Genomic DNA, 19792 nt, shown 5'->3' with positions numbered 1-19792 from the left:
AACTAGCTGAATCATTCTAAAGATAGCCTCAAATGAAGTTCATTTTAGTACTGTAGTCCAGTGGTGAGGTTCTGAGGTAATAAAAGTAGAATCACCTTCATGATGCAGGTAGAACAGCAACTGTCACTCCTTCTGAAGCTGGGCATGGACTCCACTGGCTACAGCTTCCATCTGCTGCTGAAGCAGGAGCTACAGGCCCAGGAAGATCTTCAAGCTGCAGACCAACTCCTTCAGAGGTAGATGACCCCATCAAGTGTCACTACTGTGGCTGATGTTATCTGATGCCATCAGATTTAACAAATGTATAGGAGCTTAATCTGGAATTTAATCTGAATTTTTTCACCCCATTCAACCACCAATATATTCTGGACAACAAATATATATTGGACAAAAAATTTTCAAAGATTTTGCTTCCTGAAAAACTTTTGGTGATTATGATATACCCTTTTAAACCAACACAAATATAATTTCACAATGGGAATAGGAATAGGAACTAGGAGAAATAGGAAATTAATTTTGACTGACTAATGTGTTTAATTGCATAATGTTTCTGACATGCTACATGAGTTCAACAGAGCTAAAAATGATTTTCCTTTGCACTTAGTGTCCAATGCATCTCGCTGCAATGTCCAAAAATAGTCAGCGGCACTGATAGATTCCAGTTGCCCTGATACTGTTTTTCCACTGTGGCAATGTCCTGTTAAAACCATTCACCATGTTTGTCACACCCTCTTCCCTGTTGCGGTCCTGAAGTACCAGAAGGCAGCTATCATGTCACCCATTATTCTTCTCTTTGTTAAGCCAGACATATCTAGCTTCCTTAATGGTTCATTGTACGATTTAGCCTCCAGACCCCTTATCATCTTTATTGCTCCTCTCTGTACTATTTCTATGGTCTCAGGCTCAGCATAATTTTTGTACCATGCTAACCAGAATTGGAGGTAATATTTCAAGTGTGGCCTCACTAGTGCAATATAAATAGTACTATTACTTCTTATCCTCTTGATGCTATCTCTCTGTTGATGCAGCCTATGCCTGCATTGGCTTTTTTGGCAATTGCAGCATGCTATTGGCTTATACGTTAAGAGTGGCCCACAAGGATACCTAGATCCCCTTCATACTTACTGCTGTTGAGCCAGGTATCACCTACTGTACACCTGTTCGTTTGGTTTTTCCTGGCTAAGTGCAGGACCTTGCTTTTCTCACTACTAAACTACATCTTCTGAAGGGCCGAAGATCCTTCTGAATCTTGACTTTATCTTCCAAAGTGATAGTAGTTTTCTCCAGCTTGGTGTCATCTGAAAATCTGCTGAGTTCTCCTTTTATCCTCTCATCTAGATCATTTGTAAAAATGTTGAGCCTGAGACAAATCTTGAGGTACCCCACAGCATGCTTCCCTCCATGTAGATCAGTGACGTGCGGTCAGGGGAGGCAAGGGAGGCAGAGCCTCACCTCTCTTCATGAAATAATAGTATATAATATTATATATATATAATATTATACATCCGTCCGGGCGCGCCTGGGAGCTGCGGAGGGCGGAGGCAGAAATGTTGTCGGCGCTCCCGGATGACGTCATCTGGAAACGCCGACATTTCTGCCTCCGCCCTCCGCAGCTCCCGGGCGCGCATGGACGGAGGTAGCCACAGCGACACCGAGGCGATCCGGGCGGACGAAAGAGCGAGCGAGGCAGCCTGATCCTCGGTCGCTCGTCCGCTGGATCGCCTCGCCGCCATTCTGCCTATCTCCATCTGTGCGCGCCTGGGAGCTGCGGAGGGCGGAGGCAGAAATGTGTGCCTCCAGCACACGTGGTCCCATTCCCCGCCTTCCTGATGACGTCACCAGCCTCACCAGCCATTAACCTCACCGCACGTCACTGATGTAGATGCAGTTCAATTGAGGACTACATACTGAGTGCAGTTGGTCAGCCAATTGCAAATCCATCTGGGAGTGGTACTGTCTATCCCATATTGTTAAATCTTGCCAAGATGTACTGTAGGTTGTAGCCACTTTGTCAAATGGCTTACTGAAGTTTAAATAATCTATGTCCACAGCATTTCCCTGGTCCACTAATTTAATCACTTTATCAAAAAAGGAAATAAGGTTTGTCTGCCATGATCTGATTTTGACAAACCCATGCTGGCTTCTAGTAGTTGCTTTGTTCACTTCTAGTGATCATAAATCTACCTTTCCAGGATTTTTTCATGTATTGATGTCAGGCTGGTTGGTCTATTCTATAGTTTCTTCGATCTACTGTTTTCCCCTTTTGGAAGATTGCAACCACATCAGCTCTTTTCCAGTGCTCTGATAGTTCCCATGTGTTCCAGAGCTCTAAAATATTGTTAAATGTTTCCAAGATTGTATCTACTAGCTCCTTCAGAAATGTGGTATATAAGTAGAGTGGATATATGTTTTCTTACTATTTCTTGCTTAGTTTGATTTGCATTCCTGTTCTGTCCCCACTTGTTGCTTTCCATAGGTTGCACTATTTTTTCCCATTTCTATGAAGACAGTTGCAAAGAAGAAATTAAGCAGTTCTGCTTTCTCGCTGTTGCCTGTCACCTTCTTGCCATCATTTCTCATTAGTGGCCCAATCATTTCCTTGGTTTTCTTCTTAGTCCTTAGATATTGAAATAAATCTTTTGGGATATTTTTTTTCATTCGTCACAAGTTTTAGTTCTTTCTGGGCCTTAGCTCCCTGATTCTATCCTTGGAGATTTGGGATATTTGCTGGAATTCTGTTCTAATTATGTGTCCTTTCTTTCATTTTTCGTATTTGTCCTTTTTGTCCCTCAGTTTGTCAGAGAGTTCTTTCTACACCATGATGGTTTTATTTGAGGTATCTTATTCTCTGGATTATTGTGTTTGATTGTGTTTTTCTAATTTCATTTTTCAGAATTTCCTAAGCGTTTTGACTTGTTTTTCCCTTTAGGATTTTTATTCATGGAATCTTTCCTAATCTTTGTTTTAAGCTTGTTGAACTCAACTTTCTTAAAGTCTAAAACCATAGTTTGACTTAGTTTGATTACTTGTGTCTGCATAATGTTGACTTCTAGTGTGATATGGTCATTCTTTCCCTTCTACAACTTCTACCCTTCTATCATTTCATCCCTATTAGTAAGATTTAAGACAAGTATAGATTACCTTCTAGTTCCCTTTTCTACTTTTTGGATGACAAAATTGTCAGCTATTCACATCAGGAACTTATTTAATCTGCCACTAGTTGCAGAGTTTGTCTCTCAGTTGATATAAAGATGTGTTCCATTCCATCAACTTTCAATAATGGCAACAATATTGTACTTGCTTTCAAAAGTTCATATTGTTTGTTCCTCATATTTTGAGCATTAGTATATAGGCATCTCATTCATTTTTGACTGACCTTGCATTTGCTACCCTTTTCTTAGGTATCTTTATATCCCAGTTCCCCTTTCTTCTCATCACTCCATTCCTCATTGTCTGATTCACTGACTTGAAGTTTTTGCTTGGGGTTAGGCCCTAAAGATGGTCCCCACTTCCTTACAATTTTAGTTTAAAGCATTTCAGATAAATGGAGTCAATTGTTTTCTAAACATGCATCCCAGTTCTTGAGAGCTTTAGTCGATCCCCTGTCAAAAGCCCTTTCTTTAGGTAATGTAAACCATGATCTAGGACTACAAAGTTCTCTCAAAAGCACCATCCCTTGAGCTGTGATTTACTTCAGCTACTTCTAGTAGCTGAATAATGAGCCATGATTCCTAGACTATGGTTTATATTGCCTACATCCCTCATTGGATAGTGACCTGTTCTGACCCCCCCTCTTCATACACCAAACACGCCAAGACAAAGATACTGCACGATGATTTATTAACACACAGACTAGACTTTGGCTCACTCTGCTGCGCAGTTCATGCTGGGATGAACCTCTGAGCTCAGTTCTTGTGTGGACCCAATGGATCTCAGGACCTCTCTCCAGAACTTGGCTGTGAACTGGACTCCACAGTCTGAAATGATCCTCTTGGGTACTCCGTGCAGGCGATAAATGTGGTTCACAAACATTTTCGCTAATTTCTTTGTGGATGGCAATCCTGAGCAAGCAATGAAGTGTGCCTGCTTAGAAACCAAATCAATAACTGTCCAGATTACCTTATTCCCACTGCTGTCTGGGAGTTCCACGATGAAGTCCATTGTGACCTCTTCCCATGGCCGGTTAGGGCTCTCTGCTGCAGGTGCTGCAGGTTCTGGGCTTTTGGATTCATTTATCCCTGGTTGGCCCTTTTCCTCCTCCAAGGCGTCCCCTTTGATAGGACTCTTCGTCACCTGAAGTTGGGGATCCTCTTCCAGAGGTTGGTGGCCCAGATGACTCTTTTGTGGTGGCATCTGGGGCCTTCTCTTTACCGCCGTGGTGGTTGGTGCGCACGTTTGTGGCATTGGGGCTGGAGCCAAGCACTCTGATGCTCTGTGGCCAGGTTGACAGCAACGGTGGCATTTTATTGGCCCCTACGAGGAATGGAACATAGTTACATCTCTAAACTTAGGAACCGTCTCATCCCATTGGACTGCTATCCATCTTGCAGCTTCCCCCTTGGTAAACCCTTCTTCCATTGTGGAGATTGCTTCTCTGTAGGAAGATGGGGTAAGAACCTGTTGGGGCATTGCAGATGCACCTTGTCCCGCTTTCCATCCTGCAGGCCTCCCTTTGGTCATCCCTTCTTCCATGGTGGAGATTGCTTCTCTGTAGGAAGGTGGGGTAAGAACCTGTTGGGGCATTGCAGGGGAGACTGGAACCGGTGGGGAGGTCAATCCCTCGGTTGGCCACTGCCCAGTTTTCTGCCATGGTGCCATCTGCTGAGGGAGGGCAGGTGCCCACTGGCATTCCTCCCATCCATGACCTGGGGTTCAGACCCATCCCGGGGTTGCCTGCTTCACAGGTTTCAGTTCAACCAATGATAGTTGGCTAGGGGGGTTTATGTGCCAAGGACCCTCCTGCTGGCTTGGAGGAATTATGGGCCAAGTAGGTGCCCTCTGCTGGCTTGGAGGGTTTTCCCATGTTGATGGCACAGGAGGTTCCCAGTGGCATCTTATCCATTCATACTCTGGGAAGAAAACCCGATCTGGCAGTGCTTCATTCACAAGATGCAGCCCAATTTGTGGTGGCTGGCAAATGAAAGATGCTGGCCAAATCTCTTCTTGCTGGCTGGGTTGAAATTCCCATTTTGATAGGGAATCTGTCTCCAACTCAGTTGCTGGGTAATGAGTCATTTCATTTATCGCTGTCTGGAAGGAGTCAAAATCTCCACTCCAGGTTTTTTTCGAAGCCTTACTTCCGAGCTGGGGGGAAGGAGGGGGAGCATGCACATTTAGTTGTCCGAGATGGTCCGGGAAGCCCATCAGAGATGACTGTGTGGGGATGGCTTGGATCTCCATTCCTTTCATCTTCTGGCCGTCCTCTAGTCCTTTTCCTCCCCCTCAGGCTGTTTCTCTTGCCAGCTGTAATAAATCTTAAAGCAGAAATTCCTTTGCCTTTGAAGATTTGCAGAGAAGCGTCGCATCTCAGCTTCTTATTTCCAAAAGCTTTCTCATAATTGTTCACTGATATTTTACGCTGTCCCAGTCAGTGTTGGGAATTCAGCACCCCCTCACCAGCCCCTGTCCAAGGGGGGGGGGTGCTAGTGATTTATTTTAAAGGGAGATTTGGGATAATGTCAGCATTCCAAATATCATGCAGAATTAAATCAGAATCAAGGCAAAACTTTCCTTAAAGTTCCAATTTAATAAGACAGACATGTTGGCATTGTGCTATGAAATCCCAAATCTTATTTGCTTCCTGGGATTCCACCCAGTTGAAAGTTCATGACCCTATCCCCACACCCATAATTCATCACATGGTCCAATCTTCATCTTCCATGCTGGCATCTACACCCCTCTGCTTCCTGTCAGGTGTCAAGGTGCGGAGACAAAAGATGACCTTGGCTTTTAGAAAGAATGACAACAATACATTCCACAAATCTACTCCTTTCTATTCCCCCCTCCCAACTACTACACTAATGAAACAGCATAGGAAAATAATAGAAAGTGTGGCAGGCCAAAGATCCTAAAAGGAACGTAACTACCTGACATGTGGAGGTATGCTGCGAGTTGTTAAATGCGAACTCCGCCATGGCCAGGTACTCCGCCCAGTTGTTCTGCTGCTGATTCACAAAGCAGCGCAGGTACTGTTCCAGAATCCCAATCACCGCCTCCGTCCCCCCATCGGTTTCAGGATGGTGCACCGTGGACAAAGAAACCTGGACCTCTAGAGCCGCCATCAGCCCTTTCCAAAATTGGGCCATGAATTGTGTCCCACGGTCCAACACGACCCGGTTGGGTAGGCCATGCAGCCGGAAGACGTGCTGGATGAACATGCATGCAGTGGCGTGGGCTGTCAGCAATCTCTGACAGGGGATGAAATGCGCCATCTTGGTGAGCATGTCCACCACCACGAGGACCGTGGTAAAACCTGACGATGGATGCAGCTCTGTCAGGAAGTCCATGGACACAGCCCTCCAGGGTCTGTCCTGGGTCGGCAATGGTGGCAACAAGCCTGGAGGAGCTTCCATAGCTGGCTTGGCCTGTCGACACTGCACACACAATGTGACGTACATCTGCATGTCGTGTTGCAAGCGGGGCCACCAGTAAGTACGGCACCCCAGGTTCAAAGTGTTGAAAAGGTCAAAATGTCCCAAAAGGATTCAACGGGCAGAACAGTCTGGGGTGGAAGTGAGTCTGCAGGGTCAGAGTACTCCGGTTTTCTAGACAGGGCATCCACCCTTTGATTGTTTGCACTAGAAATGTAAGTCACTTTAAAGTTGAACTGGGCGAAGAACAGAGACCACTGGATCTGGCGCTGGTTCAGCTTACGCCCAACGAGCTGCTGTGCCTGAGAGCAAGCTGATAATAAATCCCACCTTCATCCGGTCGGTGGGAAAGTCCTCTGCTCTCAAGCTGATAAACAGCTGGCATTGTCCCAAGAATGCTGCAAACATACCTTGGTTGCCATCAAACCTGTCTGGTGTAGACACTGGTCATTTCCTCCATGGCTAGGGGGGGTTAGCAGGCCCCTGGAGCTGAGCTACTTGCCCAGCCAGCAAAGCCAACTGTTGAGCCAAGTGTCAGGCCTGTAGTTATGTTCCTTTTAGGATCTTTGGCCTGCCACACTTTTTATTATTTTCCTATGCTGTTTCATTAGTGTAGTAGTTGGGAGGGGGGAATACAAAGGAGTAGATTTGTGGAATGTATTGTTGAGATTCTTTTCTAGAAGCCAAGGTCATCTTTTGTCTCCGCACCTCGACACCTGACCGGAAGCAGAGGGGTGTAGATGCCAGCATGGAATAAAAGGATTGGACCATGTGATGGGATTATGGGTGTGGGGATAGATCATGAACTTTCAACTGGGTGGAATTCCAGGAAGAAAATCAGAGTTTGAATTCCACAGACGTGCTAACATGCCTGTATGATTAAATTGGAACTTTAAGGATGATTCTGCCTTGGTCTCTGATTGATTTCATGCATGGTATTTAGAACGCTGACATGGGCATTCTCAGCATGTAGTTGTTCCATTGTAGCTGAATGGAGCTTTGTTTGGGGCAGGAATCAATCTGTTCTGACCTCCCCCTCTTCATATACCAAACACGCCAAGACAAAGATACTGCATGATGATTTATTTACACAGAGACTAGACCTTGGCAGCAATCCAGCACAGATGAGACCTTGGCAGTAATCTAGCACAGACTAGACCAGTGATGGTGAACCTATGGCACGTGTGCCACAAGTGGCACGTGGAGCCATTTCTCAGGGCACGTGAGGCGCTGCCCTGTCAGCTGGCCAGCGCGCATGCGCGCGCTGCCCAGCTGAATTCACCTTTTTAAAAGCCATTTTTCGCCCTCCCCAGGCTCCAGAGGCTTTATAGGAGCCTGGGGAGGGCGAAAAAAAAGCCTCCCCCGCCCCCCGGAGGCTTCAGGGACCATCCGGAGGCTTCCCTGACGCCTTCGGAGCGCTTAAAACCTCCCTCCGAGCAAACTGGAAGTCACTTCCGGGTTGCCAGGAGGGTCGTTTTAAGCATTCCGAAGGCTTCAGGGACCATCCGGAGGCTTTCCTGATGCCTTCGGAGCGCTTAAAACGACCCTCCGAGCAACCCGGAAGTCACTTCTGGATTGCCAGGAGGGTCGTTTTAAGTGTCCCGAAGCCTTCAGGGAACGTCCAGAGGCTTCCGTGACGCCTTCAGAGCGCTTAAAACGACCCTCCGAGCAACCCGGAAGTCACTTCCGGTTTGCTCGGAGGGTCGTTATAAGCGTTCCGAAGGCTTCAGGGAAGCCTCCGGACGGTCCCTGAAGCCTCCGGGGGGGGCAGGGGAGGCTCTTTTCGCCCTCCCCAGGCTCCTATAAAGCCTCTGGAGCCTGGGGAGGGCAAAAAAAGCATGTAAAAATGGGGGGGGGGTCGCGCGTTGTGCGCGCATGCGCACTGGGGGGGGGTCACACTTTGTATTATGGGTGCAGCACGCCTGCACATGACCCCCCTGCGCTCCCCCCTCTTGTGGCACGTGAGCCAAAAAAGGTTCGCCATCGCTGGACTAGACCTTGGCAGCAATCCAGCACAGACTAGACCTTGGCAGCAATCCAGCCTGCCAAGAGGACAAGACCCAATAGCTTCTCCAGCTCTGGTAAATATGTTGATTCCTGCAAACAGCTTGTGGAAAGTACCTCCTTAAATACAGTCTTGAAAGGAGCCTAATTGCAGCCACCTGAGTTCAATTATCTCCTGTAACTGCGTAGCTGTTCTTTACATCTATTAGCCCTTCATTGCTGGGCATCCAGAACCACCTCCCTTGTCTCTTCCCCACTGCTCCAATGCATGACGTCAGGAGCACACTCCCTTGTCTCCTCTCCACTGCTCCAAGGCATGACTTCAGGAGCACACTCCCTTTGGCTTTCACCGCTGCTCCATGCCTCAGGCGCCTCCTGGTGGCCAACCAGCCTCTCTGATCCCTGCTCGGAGTTGGAATCCTGTCCAGGGTCCTCCACATCTTCCAGAGGCCCCTCACTGTCGGAATCTGGTTACAGCTCCAACAGCTCCTGCTGGCCCACAACAGTGACCTTCTGTCAGAAGTACAGAAGAACACTTCCTGTGTTCCTACCACTTCAGCTTTCCAGTCTAATTGCTCATAGTTCTTTGATATTATTTTCAAGTTTTTATTGTATCATTCCTCCAAAAAAATGATAATAATCAATGAGCTTGATTATTTTGGTAAGCTTGTCACATCTTTGACCTTTGCATCTGGGAGACAACATATGATCCTCAAAGGTTAAACTCTTTCACAAATTATCGATTTCATTCCTTTAAGAAGTGAGTCTCCTATCACCAATACATGCCTTTTTTCTGCACAGTCCTTTTTTTTAACTTCATGGTCTTGTATGCTGTAAGAAGTTTGTCAATCAGATGAATGTCATTTGATGTTCTGTAGATGCCAAGAAAATTCTCTCTGATATTCTTGAATGCTTTACAGATTATTTTCTCTGGCCCCACTAACAGATCTGTGAACCCCTTGCCATTTATGAAGTATCCTAACCCAACCAATATGCTTTCCTTAATTTTGGCATCGGTTATACTTGAAAACATCTATCTCCAATAACAAAAACCTTCATCTTCCTTGTTATTGCTTTCACAAAAATGTACATCAGTCTGAGTTTTATGTAAAACGGGGACAAAAATATATTTGTCAGGTCAACAAGTGAATCATGTATCACATTTTTCTGTTGTGGAACCAAATTCTTTTAGAATGCCCATTTCTTTTTAAAGTAATGTGATTCTTGTACAGCTGTCCCATTTGTATATGTAACAATGGTACTTGGTATATCCGAGATGCATTTCAAGCACCAGAACCACTACTTTTGGATCTTCGTAGATATTCCAGTTGTGTACTGGATGTGTTTCGTTAACAGTTCATGTTTTTGTGTGCATGCACGCAGCATAGCAAACAGGCACTGAAAGATATAAATTGCCATTGTGTAACAAGATAGCCTTGAGGCTTAACACTGATGAATCAATAAAGAGACACCACTCTAATGGGCCATCCTTACAACCCAAAGTTGGGAACAAACTGTCAATGTCAGTATAGAAAACGAGGCTGTCAACCTGAGCTAAAATTTTTGTTAAATAATCTTGGTGGCTTTAAAAAACAGAAATGTTCTTACCTGTTGATATCAAACACCATTCTTGCAGTCTTGAACTCAGTAGTTCTGCTTTTGATTTTGATAAACCTAAGTCCCTGATCAGGTCATTTAATTCTGACTGTGTTATGAGATGTGACTCACCAGACATACACAGTTCAAAATCTGGATCATTGTCACTGTCCATGCCTGGCTGGTGCACTGCAGCATCTTTGTCTGCTTTATCTAAGTTCCATTTCTCTGGTGGCTTCGATACTGAAAGATTGTTGTCATGTGACACTGGTCTCATGGCTGAAGGCAGATTGGAATAGTTAATTGATTTTATATTTTTAGCAGAAAAACCAGCAACATTAGTCAGACAGTTGTCACAGGATCATTCTGTTCTCACCATATGATTGGAACAGCAAACAGCATTGACTTCTGAGTTCCCCCGAGCCAAGTTCTAAGATAATTTTGTACAACAAATGTGAGGAACCCAGGCTTTATCCTGGTCACCAATCTTACAACCAAAGTATGGTTCCTACAATTTCTTAACAAGCCTAGTCAGGGTGCGTCTTTGAGGCTTATAGCGGAATGTATCATGACTGTTCCGACATTAGTGAGATATTTCTGCTGTCACCAATCATCTTATAACAAGTTTATAACTGGTTTACTTGTTATGTAAATTACATGTACATAGACAGTGCTATGCCTTGAAACAATTACATCAAAATTCATGGAAACTGATACCAACAAAATGAATAGCATCTGTGCATGCGAGTTGCTTTAATAGCCTTTCCAGGCAGCAGCCAGCCAGCCTAGCATGTCTATACCAGTTTCACAAATATTATGCAATATGTCCTGAGTGCATGCCTGCACATGCATAAACTACACAAAGCATCTTATAATGCAAGCAAAAATGAGTAAACTTAAAATATACATACAAAATCACAAAAACAGAAATTTTGTATAAAACAGTACATGGTAGATTAAGGTTTAGCAGTCAAAAAATCTATAAGATACACCCAAAAGTCTTCAGGAAGCAAAATTTTGTTGTCCAGTGATACCAGTAGATATTTCTACAGTGTCTAAAGCTTAGATACACCAGTCGACCAAACAATGTCTCCGCACCACTCAGTGTTATCACTATTCAGAAGCTGTGGGTGCTCCATCACTGGAGCCATTTAAAAAAAAAAGACTGGACAGTCATTTATCTGAAATGGTATAGGATCTTCTGCTTGAGCAGGCGGTTGGACTAGAAGACCTCCAAGATCCCTTCCAACTCTGTTATTCTGTTAGTGTTGCTAAAAGTTGTTTGAAAATCAAATACACAAAAAAGTCTTTAAATATTTGAACTGAACTACTTAAAGATATCCTTTACAGATATCATTATAACTGAGTTGTGTTAGAAGTGCAAATTCAATGGCAACAACTTTTTAGTACCTCATGAATTTTAGAACACAAAGGGTAGCAGGAGATAAGGGGTTTATTCCCCTTCTTCACCTGTCTGCTTTTTGTCTATGAGATTGCTAATCTGAGTCCATTTCCTTCCACTTTTGCTTCCAAAGAACCCAAGAGGTGGAATAAGCTGACCATGTCAGTCAAGGGAACAAGCCAGAGGCCAGAGGGGGGTCAGATGACCAGGAGGTGGCAGAGTCTGATCACGCCAGGCACACAGGAGGGCACCAGACGAGCCAGTCATGGCGGAGGCGAGCTGATCCAGGCAAGTGAGTGAGCCAGTGACCATGGGAGGGGGGCAGATGTACCACACAACAGTAAATTTAAACTGAGCTGGATTAGTAGAGACACACATGTGAGTGAGCAGAGAGTGCTGATGGACAGAGGAATGGACAGAATGATAGACATTGAGGTGCCGGAAAGCACACGGTTGCTGACTCGCTTTCTTATAGGATATTGCTAGCTAAACATTAAGCCTCAGCTATCTTTTAAAAATATTTCTTGTAAATAAATCTTCTTTCATTATAGTTATAAAACTAATAATTGCTCAAGTTGGATTCCCCTTTTTTCCCATCCCCAACATGTTGAAGCACCCTCCGTCACAGATTTCAAACATTAGACTTTAACATTATGGATGGGGAATATGATGACGGTAGAGCCGCAGTGCTGAAAAGAGCTACAATTGCATGCTTACTGGGCTATTGCCAAGACTCTGATTCCCTAATTAATCTTTATCTTCCAAACAACACAGTCTACATGCAATCTATTCAAAGCAGTGAAAAAGAAGCATTTGTTATGAAAATGTACCTGGATTGCATAAACAGCTGCAGAGATCCAAGGAAATCAGCCAAGCCGCATCAGCAGTTATAAGTACATCAATTATTATAGACTGGACAAAAGTGAATATATTTCTCCAGAATCAATGTGCTATATCAGAGGAGTAGAAAGTTACCATCAAATGATCCTTCTGCACCAGGTGGGCCGGTACTGCCTTTGGTTCCTCTCTCTCCCTCAGGGCCTTGAATGCCATCCATTCCCCGGTCACCAGGTACACCTGGAAAAAACCCAAATTTATAGTTTAAACTTCAGCTACATAAGGATAACTCCAGATTATCTCACATTAATATATTTTAACACTTCCCAAAAAAACTGCTAAGCCACATAGCGATATTCAAAAGCTATAAAAGCAGCACCTTTTATCAGTGTGGGTTGTTGTGCATGACCTGGTGGCCCTCGAATTCCTTTATCTCCAGGTTCTCCCTATAGAAATACAAATTTAGTTAAGCCAATTTAGTACATATTTGAAAATCAACTAATTTCATTACAAATGAGAAAATAAGGCATGAAGAACCTTCCCTTTGCCACAGACCCAATAATTTCTGTAAGACTGGATTTTATTCTTATTAGTTACTATAATATTTCTTCAATTTTTACTCTTCACACATAGGCTAAAATATCCCCATAGTAAGTGAACACTACTTATATTACAATAATACTATGATACATTGTTTTACCAGTTTCTTATCTTCACCCATCATCACAATGACAACTGTTCCCAACTAATTTTTGGCAGAAAATAAGTAGAGAGACACCAGCTACAATTGGTCATTGTTTAAGTCATACCACGATCTTTCCTTAATAATAAATATGTAAGTTTTGCAAGCAAGGCCATAACGGAGGAAATAGAAACCATAATCAAATTAAGCAAAAATGCTTGAAGAAAGGCTAAAAATGATAGTGAGAAAAAAAGGGGAATACATAATATTAAGCAAATAATATTTTATTTATTAAATGTATTGGCCACCCATCTTGCCACTGGATAACTCTTACACCAGATATTCTAGCCTATTCATGTTTATATTTAATGAGCCTACATACCTAACACACTTATACAGGGCCTGTTAAGACTTGTTTCAAGGATGGAGAACCAGGTCCCCATCATCAGCCAGGGCACCTTCCATGTAAGATTCAAAGAATTCCACGCCAACCTGCTGGTGACTGTGGCCAGAAGCGACCTGCAGAACTTCCTGGGGCTCGACTGGTTTCAAGCCCTAGGGTTGGAGGTGACTGGAATCAACTCCATGAAAGAAGATGGCGCAGAGGCCATCTTTAAGGAGTTCGAGGACGTCTTCAGCCCCGGTCTTGGTAAGTATGTGGGGACCCCAATTTCTTTTAATTTGGCCCCAACATAGCGCCGATTAGGCTGAAGCTCAGGAGAGTCCCTTTCGCTCTCCACCCAAAAATTGATAGGGAAATTGATAAGCTAATGAGCCAGGGAATCCTGGAACCAGTTGACCACGCTCGCTAGGAAACTCCCATTGTGACCCCGGTCAAGCACGATGGGTCAGTCCGCATCTGCGCAGACTATAAATGCACAATTAACAATGTGCTACAACAAAGCGCATACCCTTTACCCATTGTACAGCATTTACTACATTCGCTAGGCCCAGGAATTTTTTTTGCTAAATTGGAGATGGCGCAGTCATACCAGCAGTTGCCTGTAGATGGCGCCACAGCGGAGGCTCAAACCATTGTGACGCACAGGGGTGCATTCAAATGCCACTACCTGCAATTTGGAGTTAATATCGCCCCTGGACTGTTCCAAAGCGTCATGGAACGGCTTTTGCAGGGGATACCAAGAGCCTTCCCCTATTTTTTTTTTAAAAATATTAATTTTTACAAACATTTATGGGAAGGGGTAAGTAGGTATACAAAAATTTTTGACAGCTACATCGTGCGAAAGGTAGAAATCCCCCCAAATCTCATAACTTTTACAGAAAAAAAAACCAAAAAGTAAGAAATAAACATTGGCAGCTTTTTGTTTTACATTGTATCAACCATATATTCAATCATCTCATATGTCACTTCCAACAATTACATTATATCAACAATTGCAATAATGTTTCAAATATACTTATTTTTGTGACCTGAGTCTTTTCAATATTGCTTCCTCCCCCCTGTCTTCTGGCAGAGCCACGGCCCCTCCATCCTTCATATCTTGTATACTGTCCCCTGTTCCATCTAAAAGAGCACTGTGTTTTTTAATGAAGGCCTCCGCCTCCGCAATTGTGTTAATTCTAATTCTACTGCCTCCCAGAAAATCAACATTCCTTCTGGCAATAACCATCTAAACCAAACTCCTTTATTATATAGTTTCTTTGATAAAGAGCAATATTTCTTCCTCTTATCTCTTACTTTCTTCAGAATTTGCTTAAGAATGGTTATTTCTTTACCTTTATATTTTAATGGTCCCACCCTTTGAGCTTCTAAAACCTCATCTCTTGTAGTCTTTCTAAAAAATTTAACATGTACTTCCCTTGGAACATTATGTGTTCTAGCGTATGCTGAATTGATCCTATAAATCAAATCAATATCCCACCACAGCTGTTCTTTATCTCTTTTGATATATTCTGCTAAAATTGTAGCCATGATCTCCTTGAGATCTTCATTTTCTGCCTCTGGTAAGTTTTGAAATCTAAGAAAAAAAGACATTCTTTCAAGGTCCATCTTTATCATAAAATTTTCAAATTCTCTATTCCCCTTCTGGACTATCTTGACCTCCTCCCTCAACCCAGTTGTGTCTTCCTCCAACACACCAATTCTCTGTTTATTTTGTGTTGCTTGTTGTTGCGTTTCTCTGAGCTGTTCATTTAGGTTGTTTTTTCAGTTCGTCTTGTCCCTTCATAATAGTTTGAAACATTTGAGCAACAGATAAGTCCTTTGAACTCTCTTCAGTTGTTTTAGGTTGTAGAAATGAGGCAATTTGTGTTTGTTGTGTAATCGGGCTAGACGTAGAGGATGTCGGGGCCGAAGATGCCTTCCCAGGCGGTGGCTTTTTAGGTCCCATATTAAGTTCAGAAATAGCTATAAATCTTGTACAAAAGAAATGGCATCTGTGGAATGCACAGCTGGGAGAGTTCGTGGAGGCAAACAAGCCCAGAAGTAAAAGTTAGTCCTCATACACAGTTCCAAACCAGGGGATAAGAATCAAATACTCCAAATCCAAAGGGACCACATAACAAGAGAGGCTCCAGGAGATATCCGGGGTGTAGGATGATATAAAGTCAGAAATTCTTTCAAAGGGGAAACTTCATTCATAAGATCAAAGAAGAAGGAGGAAGTTGGCCGTCTTGGCTCTGCCTTCACAGGGGACCAAGGAGCAAAATGTCCAAAGTTTCCATAAGGTGGATTAGAAAAGCAACTCAGCAGTCATCTCTTGCAATTGTAGTAAAAATCATTCTCCCATTGCTAGTAGAAGTGAACAGTTAGCTTTTAACTCACTCTCTCTCCTCTGAGAGAGAGAGATATTCCGAATGTCGCCTTTTCTGAGGGGGGTGGAAAATCCCCCCTCCAGTCTTACAACTTCAAAGGATTGAATCCACAATTTAAAGAAGCTGTTGTTTATCAATTACGTAGAATTAAAAGAGATTGAGGCAAACCTCTCACCTCTTGCACTTCAACTGTAAAATCTGATTCATTCTTTCCTTCCGGAATCCGTTCGGCGAAGGCGCACAGCGACAGCGCACAGCGGCGCCATGCACCCCCACACTCCCCGGCTCCTGGGGCAAACCTGGAAACCCCCCCATGGCTGCCGCTGATCCAGGGGGTCCCAACAAGCCGCCCTACGGCAGGGGGGCCCCTACAAGGCCCCCTGTGCACCTAAAAGGAGCCCACCGAAGAGACGAATCAAATACTCCAAATCCAAAGGGACCACATAACAAGAGAGGCTCCAGGAGATATAGTCTTCCCCTATTTTGATGACATCTTGGTATCGGCTGCAAACGAGGCACAACTTTTAAAAAGAATTCAAATGGTTTTGACTAGAATTAGAGAAAAGGGCCTCCGGCTTAAAAAAGAAAAATGCAAAATTAATGTACCAAGGGTCGAGTTCCTGGGGTACATGATTGATGGCTCTGGGATTCACCCGACTTCACAAAAAGTAAAAGCAATGCAGGAAGCCCCCACACCCTGCACGCAAACCGAGCTGCAGGCATTCCTTGGGCTCCTTAATTTCTACAGCGTCTTTCTTAAACAGAAAGCTACCGTCGCTGAACCACTCCACCGTCTTCTGGCCAAGAACGCCAAGTGGTCCTGGGGCCGAGCTGAGGCTGCCGCATTCGCCACGGTCAAGCGACTGCTGTCAGCTGACTCTCTGCTAGTCTAATACAGCCAGACCCTACCACTGGTGTTAACCTGTGATGCGTCGCCTTCGGCGTGGGCACCATCCTCAGCCACCGCATGCCCAATGGCACAGAAGCCCCTATTGCTTTTTACTCACGAAACTTGTCGTCAGTGGAAAGAAACTACAGCCAAATGGACCACGAGGCTCTGGCTGCAGTAGCGGGTGTCAAAAGGTTCCACAAGTACCTTTATGGCCGGGACTTTGAACTTGTAATGGACCACAAGCCGTTGTTGGGACTATTGGCTGGGGACCGACCTACCCCTGTTTCGCTATCCCCTCGCATGACCAGGTGGACTCTTTTCCTGGCTGCATACTCCTACAAACTGATCCATCGCCCTGGCTCCACCTTGGGACACGCAGATGCGTTGAATCATTGCCCCCTTCCTGAACTATTGGCCGACCCCACTCCCGAGACACTGGTCCTACTTATTGACTGCTTGGACACTGGACCTGTCTCGTCCAATGACGTTGCCCATTTTTCGGCAAAAGACCCCACCATCAAGCAAATCTTGAACTGGGTGTGGAGGGGGTGGCTCAAGGGGCCTGTTGGGGCTGATTGTAAATTGTATGTTGCAAAACAAGATGAATTGTCTGTCATTAATGGCTGTTTACTGTGGGGGGACTGAGTGGTTATTCCAAACAAGCTGTGAAAGGCAGTATTGGAGGCTTTACATGTGGGGCATCCTGGTATTGTAAGGATGAAGTCCTTGGCTAGGAGCTACGTCTGGTGGCCTAACATGGACAAGAAGATAGAGGAATGGGTGGCTACCTGCACACCATGCCAGGAGTCCAGACCAGCTCCCCCAGAAGTACCCGCTAAGGAGTGGGAGCAACCTCAAGCACGGTGGTCAAGGGTGCACATAGATTTTGCTGGCCCTGTTCATGGCCAAACTTTCCTTGTAGTTGTGGATGTGTACTTGAAGTGGTTAGAGGTAGTCCTGATGGCCTCCACCACGGCAGAGGCGGTCATCAAGGTGCTACGACGACTTTTTGTCATGCACGGCCTGCCTGACATCTTGGTCTCTGACAACGGGCCCTAATTCATGGCCATTCAATTCGAAACCTACTTAGCAAGTCAAGGGATTCGGCATGCCCTAGTCGCTTCATTCCATCCGGCTTCCAATGGTCAGGCGGAGAGAATGGTGCGATCTGCAAAAGAGGCCCTCACCAGGATGGGCCCGGGAGATTGGCAAACACGGGTTGATCACTATTTGCTAATCCAACACATCATGCCAAGTGCCACTACTGGGAGAAGCCCCACTGAGCTTCTCATGGGTCGCCGGCTAAGGTCCCACTTAGACCGGGTACACCCAAACTATTCTGCCATATTGCCCCCTGACTCAACAAGCAAAATTCTAAACTTTAGCGTAGGGGACTCGGTATACGCCCACAACAATGCTGGGGGAACTCTGTGGATCCCTGCTACGGTGATAGGCATCACCGGACCTCGCTCTTATCTGCTAGAACTAGAGGATGGTAGAAATTGGAGGAGGCATGTTGACCAACTCCATGGTCGCCTCTCCCACTCCAATCTCAGAACACCAGACGAAACTCCCGAACAACTCAGCCAAGGCCCTACCCAAAAGGAACAAGTACTATCACTCCCTCTACAGCCAACTCAAGCCCGAGGGTACCGGGGGACTTATCTGAATCTGTTGCAGGCCCACAGCGAGCTCCAAACGAGCAAGTCCTAGAAACTCCAGCTGCAGCCTGGGAAAAGTTCCAGGAGGTTCCACCGAGCAGAGCTGGAGAGCAGACAGGCCCGTCCAACCTGCCCAAAGAACCAGTTCCAAATGAACTGCGCAGGTCTAGTAGGACGAAACAAAAACCCGCCTCCCTACAGGATTACGTGACCAATAGAGCCATCCTGACTAAGAGGGGAGGGGTGTTAGATATTAACTCTGTCTGCTATAGTTTCCAAACAGGTCCTCTGTTCAGGCGGGAACAGAGATTGAATCCTATTGGTTAAGAGGTCTGACAGCTCCCTATAAAAGGGCTGCTGTCAGACCAAGAAGTTGCTGTTGCATTACAATAAAGAGCTGTTGTTGCGTTAAACCATTGTCTGCCTTTTCACTACCCAATCTAACAAAAATGATGCTTGGGATGATATTAAAAACAAACAAACTTCAACTTGAAATGGATCAGTCTGTATAAATAATGTATCTCAGTCAGTAACGTTGCTGCATATGGAAACGAATATTGTTATATATATATAACAATACACACACAGACACACACACACATTTGTAACCTACCTACAATGTAGTTATATGAGGGTTTAACATACAATGAAGAATAATTACCTTCATCCCTTTCTGGCCAGGAATGCCCTGGATTCCATAATTTCCTGGGATACCCTGAAATGAAGACCAAAAAGAATAGCAAGATTTCTTTTAACTGAACTCCCCATGCCTGCTTCAGTTCCTTATTTTGCATTACAGCAGTGAGGGTGCTCAGAGCCAAAACTGAGTAGGGCCAGGTAGGTGGACTTGGTGAGATGATGACATAGTTGGTCCAGGGAAATATATTACCCCTAGCCCTACTTTAAAACAACTACTGAAATTGGAAAGTAAGCTCAACGTTTTATCAAACTTCATTATTTTGTTGGGTGAGACCTACTATTTACTATGTGGTCCCTCCTCCTTCTATTTGTTAGCTGCTTTTGTCATCTTTTTTGGGCATGCCTCCTCTGATACTAATCTTTTTACTGATCTTATCTGCTGCTCATTTAGGGCTGGTCTTCCTTTTTCCCATCAGTTCTCTTGCTTTGTAAGAGACATTTCTCAGTGCACGGTGGCTATAAGGAGAAAGAGGCGATTTTCTTTTTAAAATGTCCTTATCTTTCTTTCTATAAAGCAACCTGATTCTGGGACTTCATACTTACCACGTCTCCTTCAGCTCCTTTTAGGCCATTGATTCCTGGCAAACCCTATAAACATTAACAAACAGAACCAGGTTATTAAATACTGATTATTAGTTCATTTAAAATAGTTTT

General features: G+C 44.5%; 1 protein-coding gene across 4 annotated transcripts in view; it reads right to left on the bottom strand.

Annotated features, from left to right (window-relative positions):
- The window catches only part of COL4A2 (collagen type IV alpha 2 chain), a 209548-nt gene that overhangs the window by 62761 nt on the left and 126995 nt on the right, over positions 1-19792 (bottom strand). For 3 of the 4 annotated variants that reach the window (XM_081944378.1, XM_081944377.1, XM_081944379.1), the window contains 5 exons: positions 19682-19726; positions 19101-19154; positions 12809-12875; positions 12568-12669; positions 10203-10469 (listed from right to left, as the gene is read on the bottom strand). In XM_081944378.1, the coding sequence (XP_081800504.1) occupies positions 10203-10469; positions 12568-12669; positions 12809-12875; positions 19101-19154; positions 19682-19726 (535 nt within the window). The remainder of the gene's footprint in view (positions 1-10202; positions 10470-12567; positions 12670-12808; positions 12876-19100; positions 19155-19681; positions 19727-19792) is intronic. The other variant, XM_081944380.1, reaches the window with a different exon arrangement.

Source organism: Natrix helvetica, assembly GCF_964273705.1.
Source record: "Natrix helvetica genome assembly, chromosome: 2".
Taxonomy (NCBI): domain Eukaryota; kingdom Metazoa; phylum Chordata; class Lepidosauria; order Squamata; family Natricidae; genus Natrix; species Natrix helvetica.
Note: the sequence above shows the minus strand (reverse complement) of the source record. Positions and strands in the feature narration are given on the sequence as shown.